The 20776-nt window shown below is 41.1% G+C and overlaps 1 protein-coding gene across 3 annotated transcripts in view; it reads right to left on the bottom strand.

The window, feature by feature from the left end:
• The window catches only part of dgki (diacylglycerol kinase, iota), a 99532-nt gene that overhangs the window by 7834 nt on the left and 70922 nt on the right, over positions 1-20776 (bottom strand). For 2 of the 3 annotated variants that reach the window (XM_063500498.1, XM_063500499.1), the window contains exons 14-29: positions 18618-18743; positions 18054-18132; positions 17671-17726; positions 16731-16793; positions 12971-13044; positions 11566-11677; positions 11407-11493; positions 9521-9633; positions 8653-8715; positions 6680-6780; positions 5839-5918; positions 5497-5541; positions 4944-5013; positions 2991-3031; positions 2749-2873; positions 1471-1496 (exon numbers count right to left, since the gene is read on the bottom strand). In XM_063500498.1, coding sequence (XP_063356568.1) covers positions 1471-1496; positions 2749-2873; positions 2991-3031; positions 4944-5013; positions 5497-5541; positions 5839-5918; positions 6680-6780; positions 8653-8715; positions 9521-9633; positions 11407-11493; positions 11566-11677; positions 12971-13044; positions 16731-16793; positions 17671-17726; positions 18054-18132; positions 18618-18743 — 1261 coding nt within the window. The remainder of the gene's footprint in view (positions 1-1470; positions 1497-2748; positions 2874-2990; positions 3032-4943; positions 5014-5496; positions 5542-5838; positions 5919-6679; positions 6781-8652; positions 8716-9520; positions 9634-11406; positions 11494-11565; positions 11678-12970; positions 13045-16730; positions 16794-17670; positions 17727-18053; positions 18133-18617; positions 18744-20776) is intronic. The other variant, XM_063500500.1, reaches the window with a different exon arrangement.

The following is a 20776-nucleotide window of genomic DNA, read 5'->3' as shown; positions in this document are numbered from 1 at the left end:
ACACTGTTTACAGCAGAAAAACAATGCAGGGATCTTTTTCTCAGTAACAGATAATCAAGGTGACCTATTGTTTGAAGGGAGCATCAGCCTGAGTGTTTCCACAGGGCTCTATTTTAACTTTGCTCCACTTTCTTACAAAGGTGAAGGCTGAGGTGTTTTTTCCACACAGGAGAAATATTCCTCTTGTCTCGAGGCATCATGCTGCTCTAAACAGCCCAACTAGAAACACTTAATGACAGCATTAATCTCAGGGAAACTAAAATTCCAGCACTTAATGTGTGTCTGGAGCATTTACGGATGAGGATTTCATAATTAGTGACTGACCCTCGGAGCTGCTTTTAGGAAAATAATTAAATAAATGTGTTAAAAGCAATAGGAAAAAAAAAAAAAAAGAGAGAAAAAGAAAAAAAGGGGAAAAAAAGGAGAAAAAAAAGGGGAAAAAAAGGGGAAAAAAAGGGAAAAAAAAAAAAAAAAAAAAAGCAATACATTTCAGTCCAAGCAAGGTGCTTCTAAAATCGTAAATTGGCACAAGTAGAAAAAAAGCAGCAGAACTGGAAGCACAAGGAACAACCGGTTCTCTGGGAGAACTGGGGAGTCCCGGGAATATGGATGACTGTTTATTGGCATGTGACTCTGTAAACAGGCCATGCAAACACCGTTCCACAGAACAAGTGTGAACACACTGAAGAAAGCAAATCAATTTACCAAAGAGAGAAACCTGTAAAGAAAAGTCTCAAACTGCCCATCTCCATAAGAAAATGGAAAAAACAAAAACAAAAACACGAAGCCGAATCTGCGCATGGCCGGTTACGCTGACTGGGTGCCAGTTTGCTCAGTCATATTTTTCAGAGAGAAAACAAAAGCAAATGAGGAAGCTGTATCTGTCCGAGCAGCGTTTTACTTTTAGTTTCTAAAGTTGAGACATGCCCTAATCTATGAGTCATATCAAAGGTCAACCCGTGACTTCCACCTGACAACTCACAACCAGCTGATGTTTACGGTTTACATTCACTGCATTACATTTAATCAAATCAGGCAAATATTTACCCTCATACTCTGAATATTTTCAAACTTACAGGCATGCCAAACACTTTACATTTAATGTGCCCTTTTGTACCAGGTAAGTACAGGAGAGTAATTAGAGGGCTGGAAAACTCCTTAAAATATGACAAAATTACAGAAAGAATCAAAGCAGGAAGATGAGCCTGGCTTAGTAGTTGCTTCTGTTTAAAAAACAAAACAAAAAAAACCACTAATATACACCAGTTACCAGGGAGTTTTTCCTTCCCACAGTCACCTGTCATCTGATTGCTGGACTTTACTCTCCATTAAGCACTTTAAGGAAATTTTTATTGTATTTTTGTTGCCTGTTGTGTTTTTGGATAAATCTCTTACTTTCAGGCTCCTTAAAAAGTTAAACTTTAATATTGTGACACCGACTGTGTGTCTGTGCGTGCATGCGTGTGATACCTTGTTCATCTGATGTCAACGGAGCGCTGCAAACAGAAAACAAAGACAGTGTTAATAAGATATGTAGATAACACTTTTCCAGTGCTTACACAATGTTCCTATCGCGTCACCGTGGAAACCTTCGTATTCTCATCAGATAGAAGTGATCTTTCAGCAGATGCAAGTCCAAAGTTATGGCCACATCTGTTAATTATAAATGTTGAAGAGAAATGATCTGATGTTCAGCCTCAAACACACATTTGCTTTAGTTTTTATGTCCCATCTGAGAGGGCTTCTTCTTCTAAGCAATAATTCAAAGATGTGTGTCTGTGAAGAGTTATGAACGCACTCCATCCTTTCACCTAAACATGGTCACTTCTGGCTCCAAAGAAAACAGCGTGGCGGCAGCTAAAACGCAGGGGTGACGCTGCAGTGGCTACGTGTGATGTCACTCGCCCTCTTTCAGATGCATCGGGGGGGATCTGCCTCGCCTGGGAGCAGAAAGACGTTGCTTCTCCCAAATCGCTCGCTGCTTCATTATGAATAAACATTTTCTCATTTGCATTTTAGGTATGGAAACTACTTGATATCCAGGATAAGAAAGGTGATCACACAGTAGGTAAAACGAAATGTTCATATGAAGCGTGACCTCCCAGAGATAGTTTTCTCTGTAATCCTTCTTTTGTCTACTCTGTCCAGAGGTGAGGGGAGCAGATAAAATGCACAGGGCCGTGCCGGCTGCATCATATACAATGACACGATTCACTCTCATCACGCAATGTCAGTTCTGCCGTTTGAACCCATCCACCACCTCAGCATCCACCTCCAAGTGATAGTCACTGTTCACTGCCCAATTTTCTATTAGCAGGTCAGAGAATAGATGCTAAACTCTGCCTGCATTCAGCTGCTGACTGACTGAACAGCTCTGAAGACCAAGACAGAAGATGATCCTAGAGGCCCGAGCGCTGCACACCAAAACACAGGGAGAAAATTTCTCCACAAAGTGTGTGCATGGAGTTTTCTGGTTCAGATATCTTAAAAAAAAAACAAAAACAAAAAAAAAACAAACAGATGGTGTCTCCTAAATTTCCTTTTCTTAAATTTAATATGTATCTGGGAAAATATGACATAATTCTCACCTGCTACGTTTTTCTGATCACACCAGGAGTAAAAACGCATGCAAAAACTGCTTAATAATTGTTCACGTCATTCATATATTTATTCAATTGAGGTGCATGAATGACCACCCTACAGAAGAGGCTCCTGACCTCAGTGAGTCACCTCTATCTGCTGACTTACCCGGCAGTGGGCTCCACCACCAGATCAGGCATCCCCGCGGACGAGCCCTGGCTCAGCACTGGAGCTTCGTGGTCCAGGATGAACACTTCATCCTGACAGATTTCTGTCACGAAATGCAGATGCTCCTAAAACAAAACCCCCAAACCCCCAGAGAACCAGGAAAAAAAGAAGGAACGTGAGGAAGAAAATGCGCCTGGAAACAAGCTTTGTGATTTCTGAAGCAGCAGGAGAGTCAAAAATACCTGAGCCTTGTCGATGCGATAGAAGCGGTCGGCTGACGTGGCTGCAGAGAAGGAACATGCAGTTACGCGACATAAAACATCTGTAAAGCTGCATTTATCAAAATCCCTGCAGGGTTTTATGATACCCGAATAATCTTTCATGATTTTAGAAAAAGCTTCAACTACTTTCATTTTTATTGGATAATTTAGTTTATAACTCAAGTCCTTTGATGAAAGCATGCAGTTCATTTTAATTAAGATTTAAAATGAATTGAAAATAAAGTCAATATGATACAAAAACACATTTACCAATCACTTACCAACTATAAAAACACAAAGAATCTAAAGTCGATATGATCGTTTTTTGGGATATTTATTAAAATAAAAATGCATCACTGTCCACAATAATAATAAACCTTTGCAGTTTTTTAACCTCTTAAGCCCCAACGCCCCCTGATAAGGGGGCAAAAGGCAGGAAATCAGGTAGGCTTGGGGCTTAAGAGGTTAAATACATCTTTTACTTTCTAGGTGGTTTCCAATTTTTTGTGCTACTTGTGGCATTTGAAAATCTGCCTCTGCCTCTCAGATTACTCTTTGACGCCCCCCTGTGGGCATTCTCTGCAAGTTAGCAAACTTACACATTCAGCCTGGGATCAACTAATACTAGGCTTGTAGTCAAGACTGCCTAAACCAAGACCAAGACAATACCAAGACAGACCGAGTCAAGACCAAGACAAAGTCGAGATGAGACCAAAACCGAGACCGAGACAAAAAAGTCTTTAAACTGCAGACAGATGCTGCTTCGTTTATGGGTGTCAGGCATATTTATGTGTTTTTGTAATGCACTCGCACAGCCCTCCTCGTCGCTGTCTACTGTCTCACTCACTTACTGAGAGGACAGACGCACACTCCACTTGACTGTCGCGTCTCTCACCCTCTCTGTTTTCACATAATGATATTATCCTATATCCTCTCATGTGATTGGCCACAATATGGAGGGATTGGAGCATAGCTGAGCCACTGTGTGAGAGCTGAGCAGCGAAAGGAAATTAAGTGAGGAGCCGGCTCTCGCTCAATGGGAGTCAACTCTGATTCACTACAAAGCACTCTCTAAGCACGGCTCTTAGGGCTGATGCTTTTGCGCATGACACATTATCGAACGAACGTTACGTTGTGTGTCGTGGATACTGTTGACTCCAAATCTCCCGACCACTATGTCGATCTGAGACAGCGAGACCTAGACAAGACCAAGACAAAAGTCTGTCAAAACCAAGACAAGACCAAGAATGGGTAAAAGTGGTCTCGAGACCGGTCTCGAGACATCCAACTCTAACTAATACCCCCCAAGCATGAGTGAACTACTACATCCACACATAACTACCAGGTCTCTGAGGCTACTGCTGGTGGTACCTCAGTCTAGGTTAAAGACAAAAAGTAATAAAGAAACTTGAGATCCACCTGTGCAACTTGGCTCGTTTTCACCAATCTTAATTGTTGTATCACCTGCTGTGGCGCCCCCTTGTGTCAAGTGAGCCAATACAAGTAGCTTTTGAAGGAATTTGTGACCTTTGTTCTTAAAAAACACAAAATAAATAAACTTTACCCTACTTTCAGGACTGGAGTCTGAATGCATTACTGTGCTTGACACTTTACTAAAGGATGTGATGGATAACTGACTAGTTTGGTGACTAGTCGAAGGCTTTAAGAAGCTATGTGTACGGTTTACATACATAAATAATTCTGTAACAGCATCTTAGTAGAAATTTAACTCTCAAGGAGGGAAGAAAAAGCCTTTTAAAACCTTACTCTGAGTCAAAGTCTGCAAGCTGGCGACTCTATACATGCAGTTTTTGTGTTTTGGGGACCACTGAAATTAAACTTAATTTAATTAACTGCCACAACAGGTGCATGAAGATGTTACCGAGATCCTTCTAGAAGGACTCTGATCCAGTTTAAGGTGTTTCAGTCACTCACAATCCAAGAAACTCCAGTTGGGAGACAGTCTGCTGGTTGAACTGGTCCGGGGGACACCTCTGCTTTCATCCTGGAGGCAAAGAGACAAACGTTGTGATCCTCGCTATTTTTTTTATTGAACAATGAACTGAATGTAACAAGGTTCAATCAGGAGATTAATCAGAGTAAAGACGAAGCAAAAGACAGAACACGTGAGAAAGACAAAAGTGCTGTTCACGAGTGTTTTATAGCGTGGCAGTGATGAGCAAGACAATAAGACAGCATGTAGTGCATATCTATGAGCTGTTTTTAGGGATTTTACCACTCTAAGGGCGACTCTAAGGATTTTAGAGTGGGTGCCAGCCTGTAACAGATAAAGTTAGTTTATATTATTTAGCTATTATTTAGTTAAATTTCTGTGTGACATAGTTCAAAGCTCATTAATAAGGCATTTTAATTTTCTGCTAAATGCTTATGAGCTGCCAGCCACCTAAAAATGTCAAACTCTTAGATGACTGTCCAAATGTTTCAGCGTTTCTCAACCCTCACAGAAAGACACCCCAAAGTCATATACCTGGTAGTGCACTCTGTGGCCAGTAGATGGCGCCTGGTGTAAATCCTAGCAAGCACACAGCAGACAGGTTTCAAGGTTAACAAAGAGCCAGAAGCATTTACACAAAAAACAGCAACAGCTTCTACACATTTTAAAGTCAGTCACATGAGACAGACAGCTAAAGAGCACCTCTGCATTCCCGGCAGTGCCGGTCATTCATCCATCTATAAATAACTGAGAAAGGAGCGATGACGACGCTGCGTGGATCATGAAATAATGATGAAGAGGAGGAAACAGGAGAAAAGGAGAACAAGGGAGGCAATTAAAGTGATGATGATGACGGTGGTAAAGCTAGAGACTTGCCTCTTGTAATCTGTCAATATAAAGTCTGCAGGTCTCCAGGTCACAGTCCCCCCTCACCACCACTATGCCAACAGGGATGGCTGAGAAAAAACAAAACAAAACACAGACACATGTTAGAGCTTTAGGGTTAGTACGGTAAAGATTTATCAACACATGGTATCCACAGCTGATCACCTACACTAAGAAAATAATTTTTCTGCACTAGAAATCTTCGGAAATCGTGTTTAAATATGAAAACGTGGTGCCAGGCTGCAGAAACGTAAATGTTAGACACAGTCGGGTCCAGAATACTAGTTTTATTTGTCTGTCACATGAGTGAAAGGTTTGTTACTTTATAAACCACTAAAACATATTTTTTGTCATGTGTTTAGGAATAAAATATTCTATAAATAAGGCTTTGAACTCAACATAAACGAACAAACATGTCTGTACAGGAATACAGCAGTGAAATTAGAGCTGGTACAAAACCAGCCTATATGGAAAGTTTCCTCCTTCATAACCAAAACTCATCCATTTGTTCGTGGTAAAGCTTAAAGTTATGTTTCGTGTATCCTGTTGATGCCTTTTGGAATTTATTTTTAATGGTTTATTTGACAAACAGTGTGACTTAAAGTACTTACGCTAATTTAGTCTTAAGATGTAATTCAGCTTTAGTGGAATTCTTTATCTTAGCAATAACAAACAGGTTAGCAGGTATCTGCTAGCTATATGTGTGTCATAAAGTTGGTTTGGCTAAAAACAAATGAGCTACAAAATTCTGCAGCTGGTGACCCACAATTTATACAAAAAGTCAGATTAAAGCTGATTTCTTTTTTACTTTAAGAGACACAGAGAGCCTTACATATGTCTCGTAGCCGCTCCTTGTCATACTGCAGCCTGTCGTACTCCTGGAGGCTGATCCGGTTCACTCGAAGACGCAGACGATCTGGAACTGCGTGAGGACTGGAAAAAGCACACACACACACACACACACACACACACACGTGCATGTACATGCACACACACGCACAGATCAGACATGCCCGAGCAGACAATGAGAAGGGCATACAGATGCATACATGCACGCACAGACACAACTGGCCACAACGCAAAACAGATCTGAGCTTTTATTTAAATATAAATATAACTGAGTGTCTGCACACCTGAATGAGTGGCAGCTCGATCAGAGGAGAAAACTACGTAAAAACAAACAAACAACCGAGCTGAACTCCTGCACTTCATTATTGACGATGTTTTGGTCCGTCTGACTTTCAGTGAAAGTGATCTCATGCTGAGATGCTGCCCACGTACTTGACGAAGGCTGGACAGACCAAAACACTGGAATCAAATAAATATTTCAGCAGTAAGCAGCACACTGGAGTTCAGCTCAGCTGCTTTTACGTGATATTTAATTCCTCCTCTGTCTTCTTTCCTTCATGAGAAAACAGATCTATGAGCTCTGAGAAAGACATCTGCACAGGTGTTTGAGAATCATACGTCCAGAGAGCCTCAAAACCTCTAACTCAATAATCTTACCTGCAAAGGGACAGAAAGCGTTTGAAATTACAACAGTTACATGACTCTTGTTACTCAGAGCACAACATTAAGACACTTTACAGGGTCTGGACGTCAAGCGAGAGGCTCGGTTCAGGTAAAGTTAAAGGGACTACAGCGAGGGAAACATTAAGACAAAAGACAGAAGCACACTGAGGAGTGGACAGGCTTTTATCTGCATGCTGCCACACGCTCTTTCTCCCTCTGTCGCTCTCTTCCAGCCCGTGTAACACAAACACCAACAGCCAGCACGACACAGCAGGGTTTGACCAATACCACTATTTGAGCATTTCAAATCTGGGGTTCTCAAAATGGGGTTCAGGGACCCTCACAGCCAACACGTCCAACAGGAACAATCTGGGCTTATAAAACTACGACTCGTGTCTGTTACGTCTACCTCTCTCAGCTTGCTGTCTTTCTGATTAGCCACCGCTGCTAACGAGCACAGAGGAACATTAGTCAGGGTGTCCTTGGATAACCATCTCCTCTCTATGAGGTGCCTGCACCTAAAAGCTCAAAAAGCGCTGCTTTAAATGAGTTGGGAATCCTAATGCAGAGCCTCTTTCAATGTTGGGACTTTGTCCTGATTTGCCCTTCCTCGCATTAAACATGCAGCAGGAGACAGCCTACGTCAGACTCTTCCTCGCTCCTGGAAATACTCGGCTTGGTTCAGGTGAGGGTACTGCCTGAGTTCAGCATGCAGGAGGCTCACTCGTGTTGAATATACCAATAATTACCTGTGAGTTTATACTAAAGTGCTGGCAGGTTAAAGAGCGCGTCATGTTTGAAAGGCCTGGTTGGACATTTACGTTTCTTCATTAGTGCGATTGCTATTAAGGCTTTTTTAAACACAACTTTCAAGGAAATATCACTTTTTCTTGTATCATGATTAGGATGAGGACTTAAGATTGGGTGGGGCCCGTGGGATTTTCTGATTTTAAAATGGGTCGCAACTTTTCTGCTTCATCCTTTTGTTCAGTAGCCAAAGCTTTGACTGAACACCACCTCCAATACTACAAATAAAAACTGTTAAATGAACAAATAAAGTCAAATATTTTATAATTTGCTATCATTAAAATCATCATAACTGACCACAAAAGGCTGGGAAGATGCCAACTGCTGATTTTGTCATGTAATCAGGATACAGGTCGATAAAAGTAATCAGCAAATCAAATATTGGTCAAAGCCTGATGGATCAATAAAGACACAACGCTGTCAACACATTTACTCACACGGACACAAACATCCATCCATCCGGTCACAGAGGGCTCAGGTACTTACACAGAGAAGGAGTCGGGGGGAGCAGAGAGGCGGCGCAGATCAGCTGCACACACCTTCTGAATACTACGGCCGTACACACGCGCGCGCGCGCACACACACACACACACACACACACACACAGAAGAGAGGAGGAACGTATGACGGGGGGAGATGAGGGGGGGAAAAAAGAGAAAATGACGAGGAGGGGAAAGGAAATGAAAAAAGAGGAGGGGAAGGAGACAAGGTAAAGAAAAGAAATAATTAAAGATCACACCGGCGTGTGTGTTGGAGGAATGAAGAAGTGAATATGAAGGAAGACAAAAGAAGAAGAAGAAGAACAGGAGGAACAGACGGAGAAAAGCCCAGAGGTAAGTGGACAAACATTGATAGCACAGTAGCAGTACAGACAGTCGATAAGTTCAGCTACAGAAAGTCATCACCCTCTACTCTTCCTGCTCTCACATGCACACAGTTACTGTAGCTGACACGGTTTAAAATACACACAGATAAAGACAGAGATATACATGAAGAGATATTAGTGTTACGGGGATGGAGGAGGGTTAGTAGTCTCGCGATTCTCTTTGTGCAGGAGGAAATCACAAGGCAGCACTGCCACTCCTGAAACAGATCAATAAGCATCTCCTGTTCACAGGAAACTGCCAGTGTCACGTGTCAGCGTGTCACCCATGCTCTTGTTTGGATTAATTTGATTACACATCCCTCCTTTGACTGTGGTCTGGCGTGCTGTACGGAGATGTGGGAGACTGACGAGTGAATGTCAGCTCCTGCTAAACAGACTGTGTGACTCATTCAGATTTTTTACAACACTGCTGGCCTAGATCCTCCATCTGTACGAGCGCGCACGTGTGCGTGTGTGTGTGTGACTCACTCGTTGAGCAGGGGCACAGAGGTGCGTCTCTTGCTCTTCTGGACCATGTTGGCCTGATTTCGAAGAGAGATGCGGAGAGTGGATGGAGCCAGTCGGCATGGCTCGCCGTCCACCTGAACAGAAAGACACGCTGAGGTCATGTTTTAAAGGACAAACCAATGACTTCATAGTATTTGCTTCTTTTAGGCTTACATCAGCAGCATATAAATCTGAAAATCAGCCAAGAAGCTACTTGCACTCACAAACAGATTAAAAGACGGACGTCTTAAACCTGCATTCTTTCTAAGGACCAGCAGGGGGCGACTCTTGGTCCTTAGACCTCCACTTCTATGGAAATGAAAACGGCTCTCAACTCACGTGCTCTGTGACCTCAGTAAACATTTCCCTGATGACTTTATATGAGCTCAACCTTCTTTTTCTTTTTTTTTTTAAAAATGGTCATTATTGGGGTCATTTTACCCAAAACAGATTGTTTGAAGGTTTGGTTGGGCTCTTGGAGATGTTTTGAGCCATCTTCAATTTAGTAATAGCTTGTGTAATGTTTATTTGACCTGGCCTGATAAAAAGAAATATCAGGTTAAATAAATCTCACAAACCGCAGCAAAGTATAGCGGACTCTACTAGAGCGGCATTGCACGATTCAGCTCAAAATAATCCTTCTTTATCTCACACTGAGCCGCTGATTGGCTGCTCATCACAAACAGAGGGTTTTAACAGCTCTCATCTCTTTCTCCTATCTGAGCTTTTGATCAGAGTCACTGCAGAAAAGAGGCCGCACACAAACATCTGGCTCACTTTTGTCTGTTTGTCATTAAATATCACAAATAAAATTAAATATATAGCCAATTTTAATACACTCGCACTTCTCATTGCATTTACTGCAGCTGAATGACTTCATAATTTCTGCATGACTGTTATTTTAAAAAAATGCAGTACTCTAAACTACCCCTAGAGGTTCTCGTGTACCCATTTGAGAAATACTGTTTAACCGTTTTCTTGTTTCTCAACGTTGTTGCTTCTCTGTTTATATTACAGCCACCACTGTAGTTACGCTTTAAATATCATTAATAGATATGAATAAATAATAATGAAATAAAGAATGAATAATAAAATATTGTCCCCTGGAGAGTTACTCAGAGCTAAATGAAGAATTGAATCAAATATTTAAGAAAGACAAATTAAAAATCAGTCAATCATCTCAAAGGTTTGTCAAACTGTGAGGTGCATCACCGGAAACATATGGAATTTAAAAAGGTTGATCTTCATGCCGGGAAGATCAGCAAACAGGACTGACTGTGCTGAAATTAATTTCACCTGAAGTGGGATCGTTTTTAATTGTTACTGATCAATTAAACATGTGAGATGGGGAAGTGGGAACTTTATCCAGGTTTTCTTACCAGAGGAAGTCTTAGAAGCACGGACCTAAAGTTTTCTGTCACGTACCATTTTCAATTTCAAAGTTTTTATTCATTAATGTATTTTAATACAAGCTAAACTAAGTATACTAAAAAAACATTTTGTCATTTAATTGTTTATCTATTACTTAATTACTTTAATGCAGCATAAACAGCTTTGGTGGTGAAGGGTCTTTATCAAAAGGAAAAGCTGTAAAACTTCTAAAAAGGTCAACATTTATGCCCTCCTTCACATTTTCCAAAGCTGTCCAGTGGGCCAGATTGGAGTATTTGCTGGGTCGATTCTGGCCCCCGGGCCTTATGTTAGACACTCCTAAATAAAACTGTACATTTACTACAACAGTTTGTGTTTATTCTGAGGAATTCTACGTGTTTGTTGTTTTCTTATACTCTGATTATTCTCTAGCTGCTCTTGCTTTGAATCCTGCAGGTATGAGGTTGCTATATTACACTCTGTCACTCTAATATTACCTGAACAGGTACAGTCTTGTAGGTAGTGAGGACGACCTCTCTGCACTGGTGAAGTCTCTCTCCGTGACCTCCAACCTGCAGCGCTGCCTAGTGGACAACAGAGACGTTTTCAGATGTGGTTTTCTCTTCGTTGCGTTGCTTCTTTTTTGAAATTCTTACCAGCGAGGCCATGGTGAAGCCGATAACCTCGATGCAGCCGTCGTCATGCCGCTGAGGTTCAAAGTCTCGATGGTCTCCCGTGTTTCCCCATGGCATGGTGCCGGCACAGTATCTGCACACGTGTTAACACAAACATGCAACAACAGAGTCTCAAAAACACCTTAAATGTCATTTGGGCTCCCCCTGTGGCATCCTGTTGATGACACGCTCACTGCTGATGTTTTTTAGCAAAGGTTAAACTCAAATATCAAATCAAGTGCTTTTCTGGCTGATTCATCTTTCTCCAGTGACGGCGCGGACTCTCCTCTGACCGAACAGGTATGAAATTTGCTTTTATTGACTGAGGAGTATTTTAACTCCAGGCTGCGTGGGAGGACTAAAGTCAACAGCTTCAGCGAGCATGAAACCTGAATTACACCTCCCGCCTCTACCTTCAGCCCACTTCAAGAATTTAATTAGTCAGGTAGTCACAAGAGAGTTGTGGTGTCTCACAGTTTTCTAGATGCTATTTAACATGCTTTGTTACACACTGAATTGTTAGACAGAAATTAAAACTTACAGATGCCCCATTATTTACATGTTTTTCAATAACAGTGAATTTTTTTTCTTTGGTTTTTATTTGTTCTTAGCAGAGCAAATACCAAGAAATTCACAAAGAAACAACACAGCAACACTGTTTTCAAAAAGACTGACTGGGCCACAGATCACAAAACTGCTACGAAATTCACCAATGACTGACTGATGACGCTCAGAGTCTGTCCGCCGTGAATTTCTTCGAAAAAAAAAAAAAATAGCCAGACCTCTGCTGGGAAGGAAAAGCTCTCAAATCTGGTTCACAAAAGGCATCGAGACAGAACTGACACTGCAGCAGCACTGAGTGACAGGAAAATAAGTACCGCCCCCTCACAGATGTTCAGAGACACAACACATCTATGTCACAGCTTTAGCTGCCTTAATTCTTCATGCCACAGACTCAACAACGTCCTGGAAACATCCATGTTGGCATGATAGCATCACACAGTTGCTCCACATTTGTGGGCTGCACATCCATGATGAGAATTTCCTGTTCCACCACTACTAAAGGTGCTCTGTTGGACTGAGATGTGACTGCCATCTGTGTGCACGTTCAATAAACCAGTTTGACACCATGTGTCATCCTGCTGGAAGCAACCATCGAAGGATGAGTAGGAATCAGCGTGGTCAGCAACAAGACTTGGGTAGGCTAATAAGGGTCCCAAAGAATGGAAAAAATCCACCAAACCATTACACCCCCACCCCTTTGTGTTGAAGCTATGAAGCTAATCATTAATATTCAGAAACCTAGATAGTGCCTGACTAAGTTCAGGTCAAGAAATTCCTGGGAACCATCGATTTGGGCTATCGTGGCCACTCCATGATCACCTACCTGGGAATGTTTAAAAACACTATGCACTGGAACTTCAGCTCCTGGATCTTGGGAGTGAGATCTGTGCCATCACACTGTGAAAGACATGGAAAGAGAAACTTTGAGCCAACGCTTTACAGAATGTGCACCACAGATTTGCAGTATAACAACTTATTTTCACTCTCAGAACATTTGTTTTGCTTTTAAATGTCGTTTCAAACATCGCTCACTGTTCTCAGTTTTTACTCTCAGTTTCACTGTCCTCACTCTCGGTCGAACTCCCCCACGTTCTGATTAATCAGGTCAAGGGTCACGCCACACTCAGCTCCCTGCAGGATGCCGTTAATGATTTATTGCTGCAACCACGTAAGATGTGCCATTTTCTAAATGTACAAACCATTTCTGGGTCAGATTTTTCATATTCAATTATCCATTTTCCACCAGGAAAGTTTCTAAATGAAAGAATAATTAAAGGATAAGTCCAGTCAAATTCAATATGCTTCTATAAATAAATCCAAGGAAAACACCAAAACCAACAGAAAGCCTCAGCGCTGCGTATCCGAAGCTTGAGCTCATTCCTCTGTGCCACACAGCTCCATTATTCTCACAGAAACTATATAAAACACATCAGCGTTAACACCTCTAACAAGTTCCTGCATTACAATGAACGAGGGCACTGTAAATCTGCTGATGCTGCTATAAATACTCACAGCAACAACAAATTAGCAGCTGAAAACAGTCCCAAACAAACAGTTTTTCCTCCTGTGTTACTAATATTTGTTCAAAACTGCAGCGCCAAGATTTTTTTAAGGAAACGATTGAGTCTTTTTTCTTTTTTTCTTTGAATGACGGGATACATTTATTATCCAAAGATTTATATCAGCAGCAGGAAACAAGAAGCTTGAGGATGAGAGTCAGCGTCAGAGTAGGGAAGTCGGAAAATGTTCCGAGACGATCAAAACACTGTTTGTGTTTCGCTGCTCTGGCATGAAATTTCAACAGATGCTGCTCTCGGGGCATCCCTGACACTGAAGACACAGTAAACAATCCTGTAATTTAGTTATGTTCTACTCAGTCCCAGATTGTTACAGGGTTTGTTAACTGGGAAAAAAAATCAAAGGGACAGTTCACCACCAAATCAAGTTAGCGATTATGTTTTTCCTCTGGCCTGCAGTGAGAATGTTTTGATGTGAGTTTTGGAGATATCAGCCACAGAGACGTCTGCCTACCCTTGCAAACATAAAAAAACTAGCTGGTACTAAGTAGAGATCAACTTATACAGGAGTTTTTAAACTGATGCCTATCTGATAAAATTAGATATATTGCCTGACTTTTTTTTAGGCCTTTTAGACACACAAAAACAGACTTCTCTAAAATTTGTTACATGTAGTTATTTATGAGTCCTTACTAAGATATTATTGATATTTGAGAAATTTAGCTGTATTGTCATACTATCTCAAAGTATGATCTTGTTTTATTGTAACAACAAGTCGTGGATTACTCATTTACGTTCAGCCCGACTTCAATCAGATTGATTTCACACTATTCCACACACACCACCAGGAAATTTGCAGGGCGCCCTCTGGTGGACAAACTATGCAACATCAACACTCATAACAAGGCTGAAGGGTGTTTCTTTCATTTCTTTTTTACTTTTTTAGTTATGGTTAATCAACCATCACAAGAGACAATACCTATATATCAATAGCAAATATTGACAAATTACTAATATAAAGTAGGGCTGCCACGATTAGTCAACTAGTCACGATTACGTCGACTATCAAAATCGTCGACGACTGATTTAATAGTCGACGCGTCGTTTGAAGCTTTGTAAGATCCCAAAAGACGCAGAAATAAGTAGCAGGATTTAAGAGTGTAATAACGGACTGAAACAGAAGATGGCAGCACTGCATGTACAAGGATGCCAGCTGCCGTTAAACCCCGAAGAAGAAGAAGTAGCTCTGTCCCAGAATTCATAGCGCAGCCCAGCTCAGTTGTCAACAATGGCGGCAGCTAGTTAGTTTTAATATTACTCTTATTATTCTTTCTGGGTCACAAAATAAACGTTTAACATATTTTCAGGTGAGAATGTAACTGTGCAAACCTCAAATATCTGCTCAGTTTATCAAGACACCACATATTTTCAAAAGCGCTCCGACGTTTTCGGACACGTCTGTTACCCACTAGCTCGATAGGGGGCAAGACTCACTAGAGCCCGTGAGAACACCGGACTCCCGGCAAATCGTTTTCAAACCCACCGCTGTCTTTCGCTACTCAGGTTAAACATATATAAGTCACTTAGATAACTTAAAATGTTACTGTTTGGCTTTTTTTTAGTATTTTATTTGTTTCTGAGTAAATCGGTTTGGCTGAGGTTAAAGTTATAGTTTTTACACAGCTGAATAAATGTCAAGCAGACAGCTGGTTATCAGAAGTGTGAGATGCTCGAGAATTTACTCCGGTGTCCCGTTATATTTTAGATAGCAAGGAGCAGACGGCTGAGTTTATTAAACTCCACCGAAACAATCTGCAAATTTCATTAAAATTTAATAAACTATCATCTTGTCTTTATTTTTAGTTAGCACATACCTTAAACACTTAAAGCTGTAAGCTAATGATAGTCATATAAGAGCAGATGCTGCTGGTGCAATAAGCTGTACGTTTTACGTCCAATGGATGCATGACCTGATTAGTCGACTAATCGCAAAAATAATCGGTGACTAGTCGGACTATCAAAATAATCGTTTGTGGCAGCCCTAATATAAAGTCAATTGAAAATCAATATTTCATATAAGCACCTTTATTCTTCAACACAGCCTGAACTTTCTGAGGCAGCTTTCTTGTAATTTCTTTAAGTAGTCTTGAGGCATAGTTCTCCGGGCTTCTTGAAAGACATTCAAAGCTCTTCTTTGGATGTTTTTTCTGCCTGTAGATGATCCCACACTGCTTCAGTAACGTTGAGGTCCGAGCTCCGGGGAGGCCAATCCATGACTGTGTGTTTCATCCAGGAATGATTTTACTGCATTGACATTGTATTTGGGATCAATGTCATATCTAAAAAAAATTAAGCCAGCCTGTCCAGGGTGGACATTACATGGTGGATCAAAATCTGGTAGTACTTATCTGCATTCCTAATTCCATAGGTTTTGCCAAGATATCCAACACTACTGCCTGAAATACAGCCCCAAACCAAGACACGGCCTCTGCCATGCTTTACAGATGGCTGTAGATACTGTTGTACCCCTCTCCTGACTTCCTCTGTACATGTTAATGTTGACTTGAACCTACAGCTGATATCGCCCAAGCCTGCTCCAGTTAGCACAGAGCAGAGGGCGCAGCGCACTCTGGACAGGTCACCAGTCCATCACAGGGCTAACATGAAGAGAGAGACAACAAACCAGAAATCTGCTCTGCACCACATACTGGATCACCCCTGAGATGGGGTGAACTGTCCCTTTAAATATGCTAATTTTATCCCTGGGTATTTTTCTTTTTTAAGGAATTTTTCAATTAACCAATTAAATCGTCATTAGAAAGGTTAATAAAAAAAAGGACAGTTGGTGCTCTAACTCTGGGGTAGATGTCAGTGTTCAGGGTCAGTGAATGAGCAGCGCGGTGGTTCTTTTAAGACTTTAATGAAGGACACTTCAGCACGGCGGCCGTTAAAAGAGAAGCAGAGGACGGGATTTTAATCACCGACCTGCTGCCCAAACATGTCGACACAGAAAACGATACAGGCGGAGAGCGAGAGAGAAGACGGAGAGAGTGTGTTAACACTCACCACCACTCTGACGTGCTTGGACAAATCCCTGGAGCTCCTCTGGAGGAAATCTGAGAACGCAGCCTGCACACACACACACACAAACAGAGAGAATGGGGCCCAATCAAACAGAATTACAGTTCATTACATTTCCCTCATTAAAAAGAGATAACTCCGCGACACGCTTCCGCTCCAACTCCCACCCATCACTTCTCCCTTCCAACTCACATCCTTCACAGAGAATTTGCTCATTCCAAATAGCTCCAAATTTAAAAAATTCTTGTTTAAGGATTTAGATTTGAATCGGGGAGGTTCAGAAGCTAGAGCTGCATGAAGTTGGAAAAATGCTGGATTAATTAACGATAGATCAAAGATCAAAACGGTGTGCTATGACCTCGGCTCACTACAGATCAGTAAAATTACTGGATTACAGGAAAATTACCCAAAAATCATCTGGCGAAGGTATGCGGTCGATGTGAATGGCTGCATTAAAAATAGATGAGTCTGAAAAATGTTTTAATTCATGAAACATTCGCACAGATTTTACGTGCTGGTGTGTAAAGGCCCTCAGAGTGAACACTAGACTGACTCCCTGCACCGTCTTGTGGCACAACCTGGTACTGCTCAAAAGTACAGCCTGGTCCTCGTTCAACTTCACCTGAAATCTGCTCAGAGTACAGAGGCTTGGGACATAAAGTCGAAGCAGATGTTTCTTTACATTCTGTAGCTTTTACTTTCTTTTTAAACACAGCTGAGATATTCTCTTTGCCTCCATGTGTATTTACTCTGAGTGATTTTTTGCAGCACCTCATTCTCGCTTATTTAAACCAGACTTCTTCCTGCTCATCCTAACATGTGTCTGTGTGTCAGACAGACAGTGACTGGAAGGAAGAGTTTCGGCTCCAAAGGTTTGTGCGTCTGTGGATGTGTGAGCAGAAAGAAAGTCATCGGGGACACTCACTCCTGCATAGAACATCTTGTTGCGGAAGCGACTGTTAAACTTTTCTGGGTTGGCCTCTGGAAAGACACAATTAGAGAGGCAGAGAGAAAGAAGGAGAATACATTAAAGATGTGACAAAGACAGTGGGATTACAAATGTGAAAACTCACGCAGAGCGGTGCAGAGTAACACGGAGAGACTGACTCATTTGTGCATGCCTGAATGTGTGAATCTGTTTCAGTATCCTTTGTAAATTTTTCATTCTGCTCATCTTTCTTCTTTTTTTTTTAACAAAAGCAGAAAATGATCTATTAACTGGGGAGAGGAGGACCTAATGGAACATAAATAGAGTTGACACAAGGTGAAAATTAAAAAAAGACGGACATTAAGATAGCTTTCACACACCTCTGGACTCGTGGAACTCCAGGGTGACGTGCGCGTCGAAGCCAAGGCTGAAGTAGTTGTTGAACACGTTCAAGGGCAGCTGAGGATGCAGGAAAAACACTGAAGTGGGCCTCTTTGCATAAATATAATGTAATTTATTCACATAGACAGCTCACATCCTCTTTGAGCATAAACTCTGACCATTTAGCTACTGATACTCATCCAAATTCACACTTTTTTTAAAGCCCAACTCTTTAAACCCATGGTATAGATATTAACAAGCAAAAACCTCAGAGGCTGAAAAATGAAGCACCAAAACTCCGCAGTTCCTCAAACCCTCCGCTCGCATGTTAAAATCCTACTCTTATCATGTTTACAGTCGGCTACAAAAACTGTTCTGGTCTTGATATGTACAGAAGAGACACTTCAATTCACAAGTAAAGTGCTATGATTGTAAGTTAAAGACAATAAAATATCTCATGAGATGAAAATTACTGATGCAAAAGAGGCTTCAAATGATCCCTTTAAAGCCTGCCCTATCTTTATTCCAACAGTGTACCATCCTAACTTCCAGCACAAACTGACCTTCTGTGTGCCCTCCTCTGGCTGGGCAGAGCTCTTTTCTACTAAGAGGTTCCACCTGTCCAGCTGCACCACCGAACCGTCCTCCACATGACACAAAACCTTGGACACTGGTTCATCCGTGTAGCCCTGCAGGGAGGATAGCAAACACAAGACAGAGGCAAATTTAACTACCCAACATCTACACAGTCAGTTGTGTAAAAGGGTTTTAATGTTACATTTAATATGCATCTGTGCAAAGTGAGGATAAATACACACTGGAGAACATCTAAACTATTTGAGTAAGTGAAAATAGGACAAAGATGACATGTTGTAACATAAACGTTTAATAAAGTGAGATTTTCTTTTTAATTGAACGCTAGCAATGAATATTAATAAAATGCTGGAAAGGTTGCGTAATGCTACAAAATGACCCAGTGAAGCATCTGATAACCATTTAGGTTAAATGGAAACTTAACTGGGTATAAAAAGAGGACCTCAGAGTTGCTCGATCTATCAGAGAGACCCAGCCTCTTTAATAAGAGGACAGAAATTTGTGGAGCCATTTTCAGGGAAGTGGGTTTTCTTATATCATTTAGCTAAAAATAAAACTTTACAGTACGACACCAGGTATCAGCTACCTGCAATGCAGTCTACAGATCCCTCCCCATGTGCTTCAACCCCCACTCACACCCTGCTTCAGGTTACCTCAATAGGTCACATGATGGGGTGGGGCAATGTCTCATATAGTGGTTTCCCCTTAACCCCTGGTGATGATTTAAGACCCATGCCTTTGTTCACACTTTGGCTCATGTGACAACTCTCATGATCAGTAGCAGGTCAACAAACAAAGGGGAGAAGCCCCACTAGGGGTTAAATAGCTCTCAAGACTACTATGACCTGGATGACTGAGAACCTATACAAACATGATATTGGTAAACCATCTAGGGTTCAGTCTTAATTTCACTGAGCAATAATTTTCATCGCAGTTTTTTCCCCCCTTACAAAACATGAGGATAACTAAATGAAAACTAACGGCAAGGACAAAAACTGATGAAACATAGCGACACTTTCATCAACAACTATAAACAAGATCAAAATATTCAGAGAGATAAGATCCAATCAGAACTAATTAAGTTGTACAGAAAGGCGGGACAATTTAGGAAATGATCCAATCAGAATGAAGGTTAGACCTGGCAAATGGCACCCATACAACCAGCTCCCCTGTTTCTCATGAAAACGTCAACACTTGGAAGGATTTGATGTCAAGGAAAATAAGACTTTGTAAACCTTGTGGAGCACCTCTGCTCTGTAAAGACATGACAAACCTTTCCACTTTAGTCAATGAATCAACTTTTGAATTAGTCTCCTATAATCTTAATAATAAAACTATAAGTCGAATAAAACTAAAAATATTTAGATGTCTAAATAATGACTAAAACTAAATCAAATATTGCAGTAAAAATTAATGCTGTTAGAGTTTGGTTAACACTATGTAAGAGTAACTTCTAGTACAAAAATATAATAATAATAATAATAATAATAATAATAACAATAACAGCAAATAATTACTTTTGTTGTGATGAATGTTTGAAACAGTCAGCGGGATGTTGTAAGAACTGCCAGTTCTGGAGGATTTGTTGGCTGTTTGTAAATCAGTCTAAATGCTGTGATATACACACAGCTTTACTCAGTGAGTTCAGGCAAATTGATAAAAAAAAAAAAAAAGGAGTAGAAATTTTGAGAATCACATTTAAGGAATGTGCACAGCAGCTAAAAACAGACTGGGATGCAGAGAAGAACGAGAGAGAAAGTTGATAGTGGAAGACTGAAGAAGAGGCTAAGGCTGTTTCTTGTTTCATTTCGGATTCTAGCCTCCGAATCGTCGCTCCATTCCTCTTTCATCTCCTTGCTAACAAGAACACCATGCACAAGAAAACACACTAAGTAATAGAAGAGAGGAGCAGACAGGAACAGCATGCGATGATTGGATTTCAGTGAGCGATGATTGAGGTTTCATTACTGCCACTATAACCATAACCTTTAAGAGCATCAAACACAACCACACGATGCACGTCCACGGATTTCACAATCTCCGCAGGTCGATCCCTCTCATGTACAGTTTTCTGTCTTCGTTTGCTTTTATTTTCTCCCTCCTTTTGGACAAATAAAGGAAACAAGAC

The sequence above is a fragment of the Pelmatolapia mariae genome, linkage group LG17 (assembly GCF_036321145.2).
Source record: "Pelmatolapia mariae isolate MD_Pm_ZW linkage group LG17, Pm_UMD_F_2, whole genome shotgun sequence".
Classification (NCBI taxonomy): domain Eukaryota; kingdom Metazoa; phylum Chordata; class Actinopteri; order Cichliformes; family Cichlidae; genus Pelmatolapia; species Pelmatolapia mariae.
This window is presented reverse-complemented; position numbering and strand designations above follow the sequence as displayed.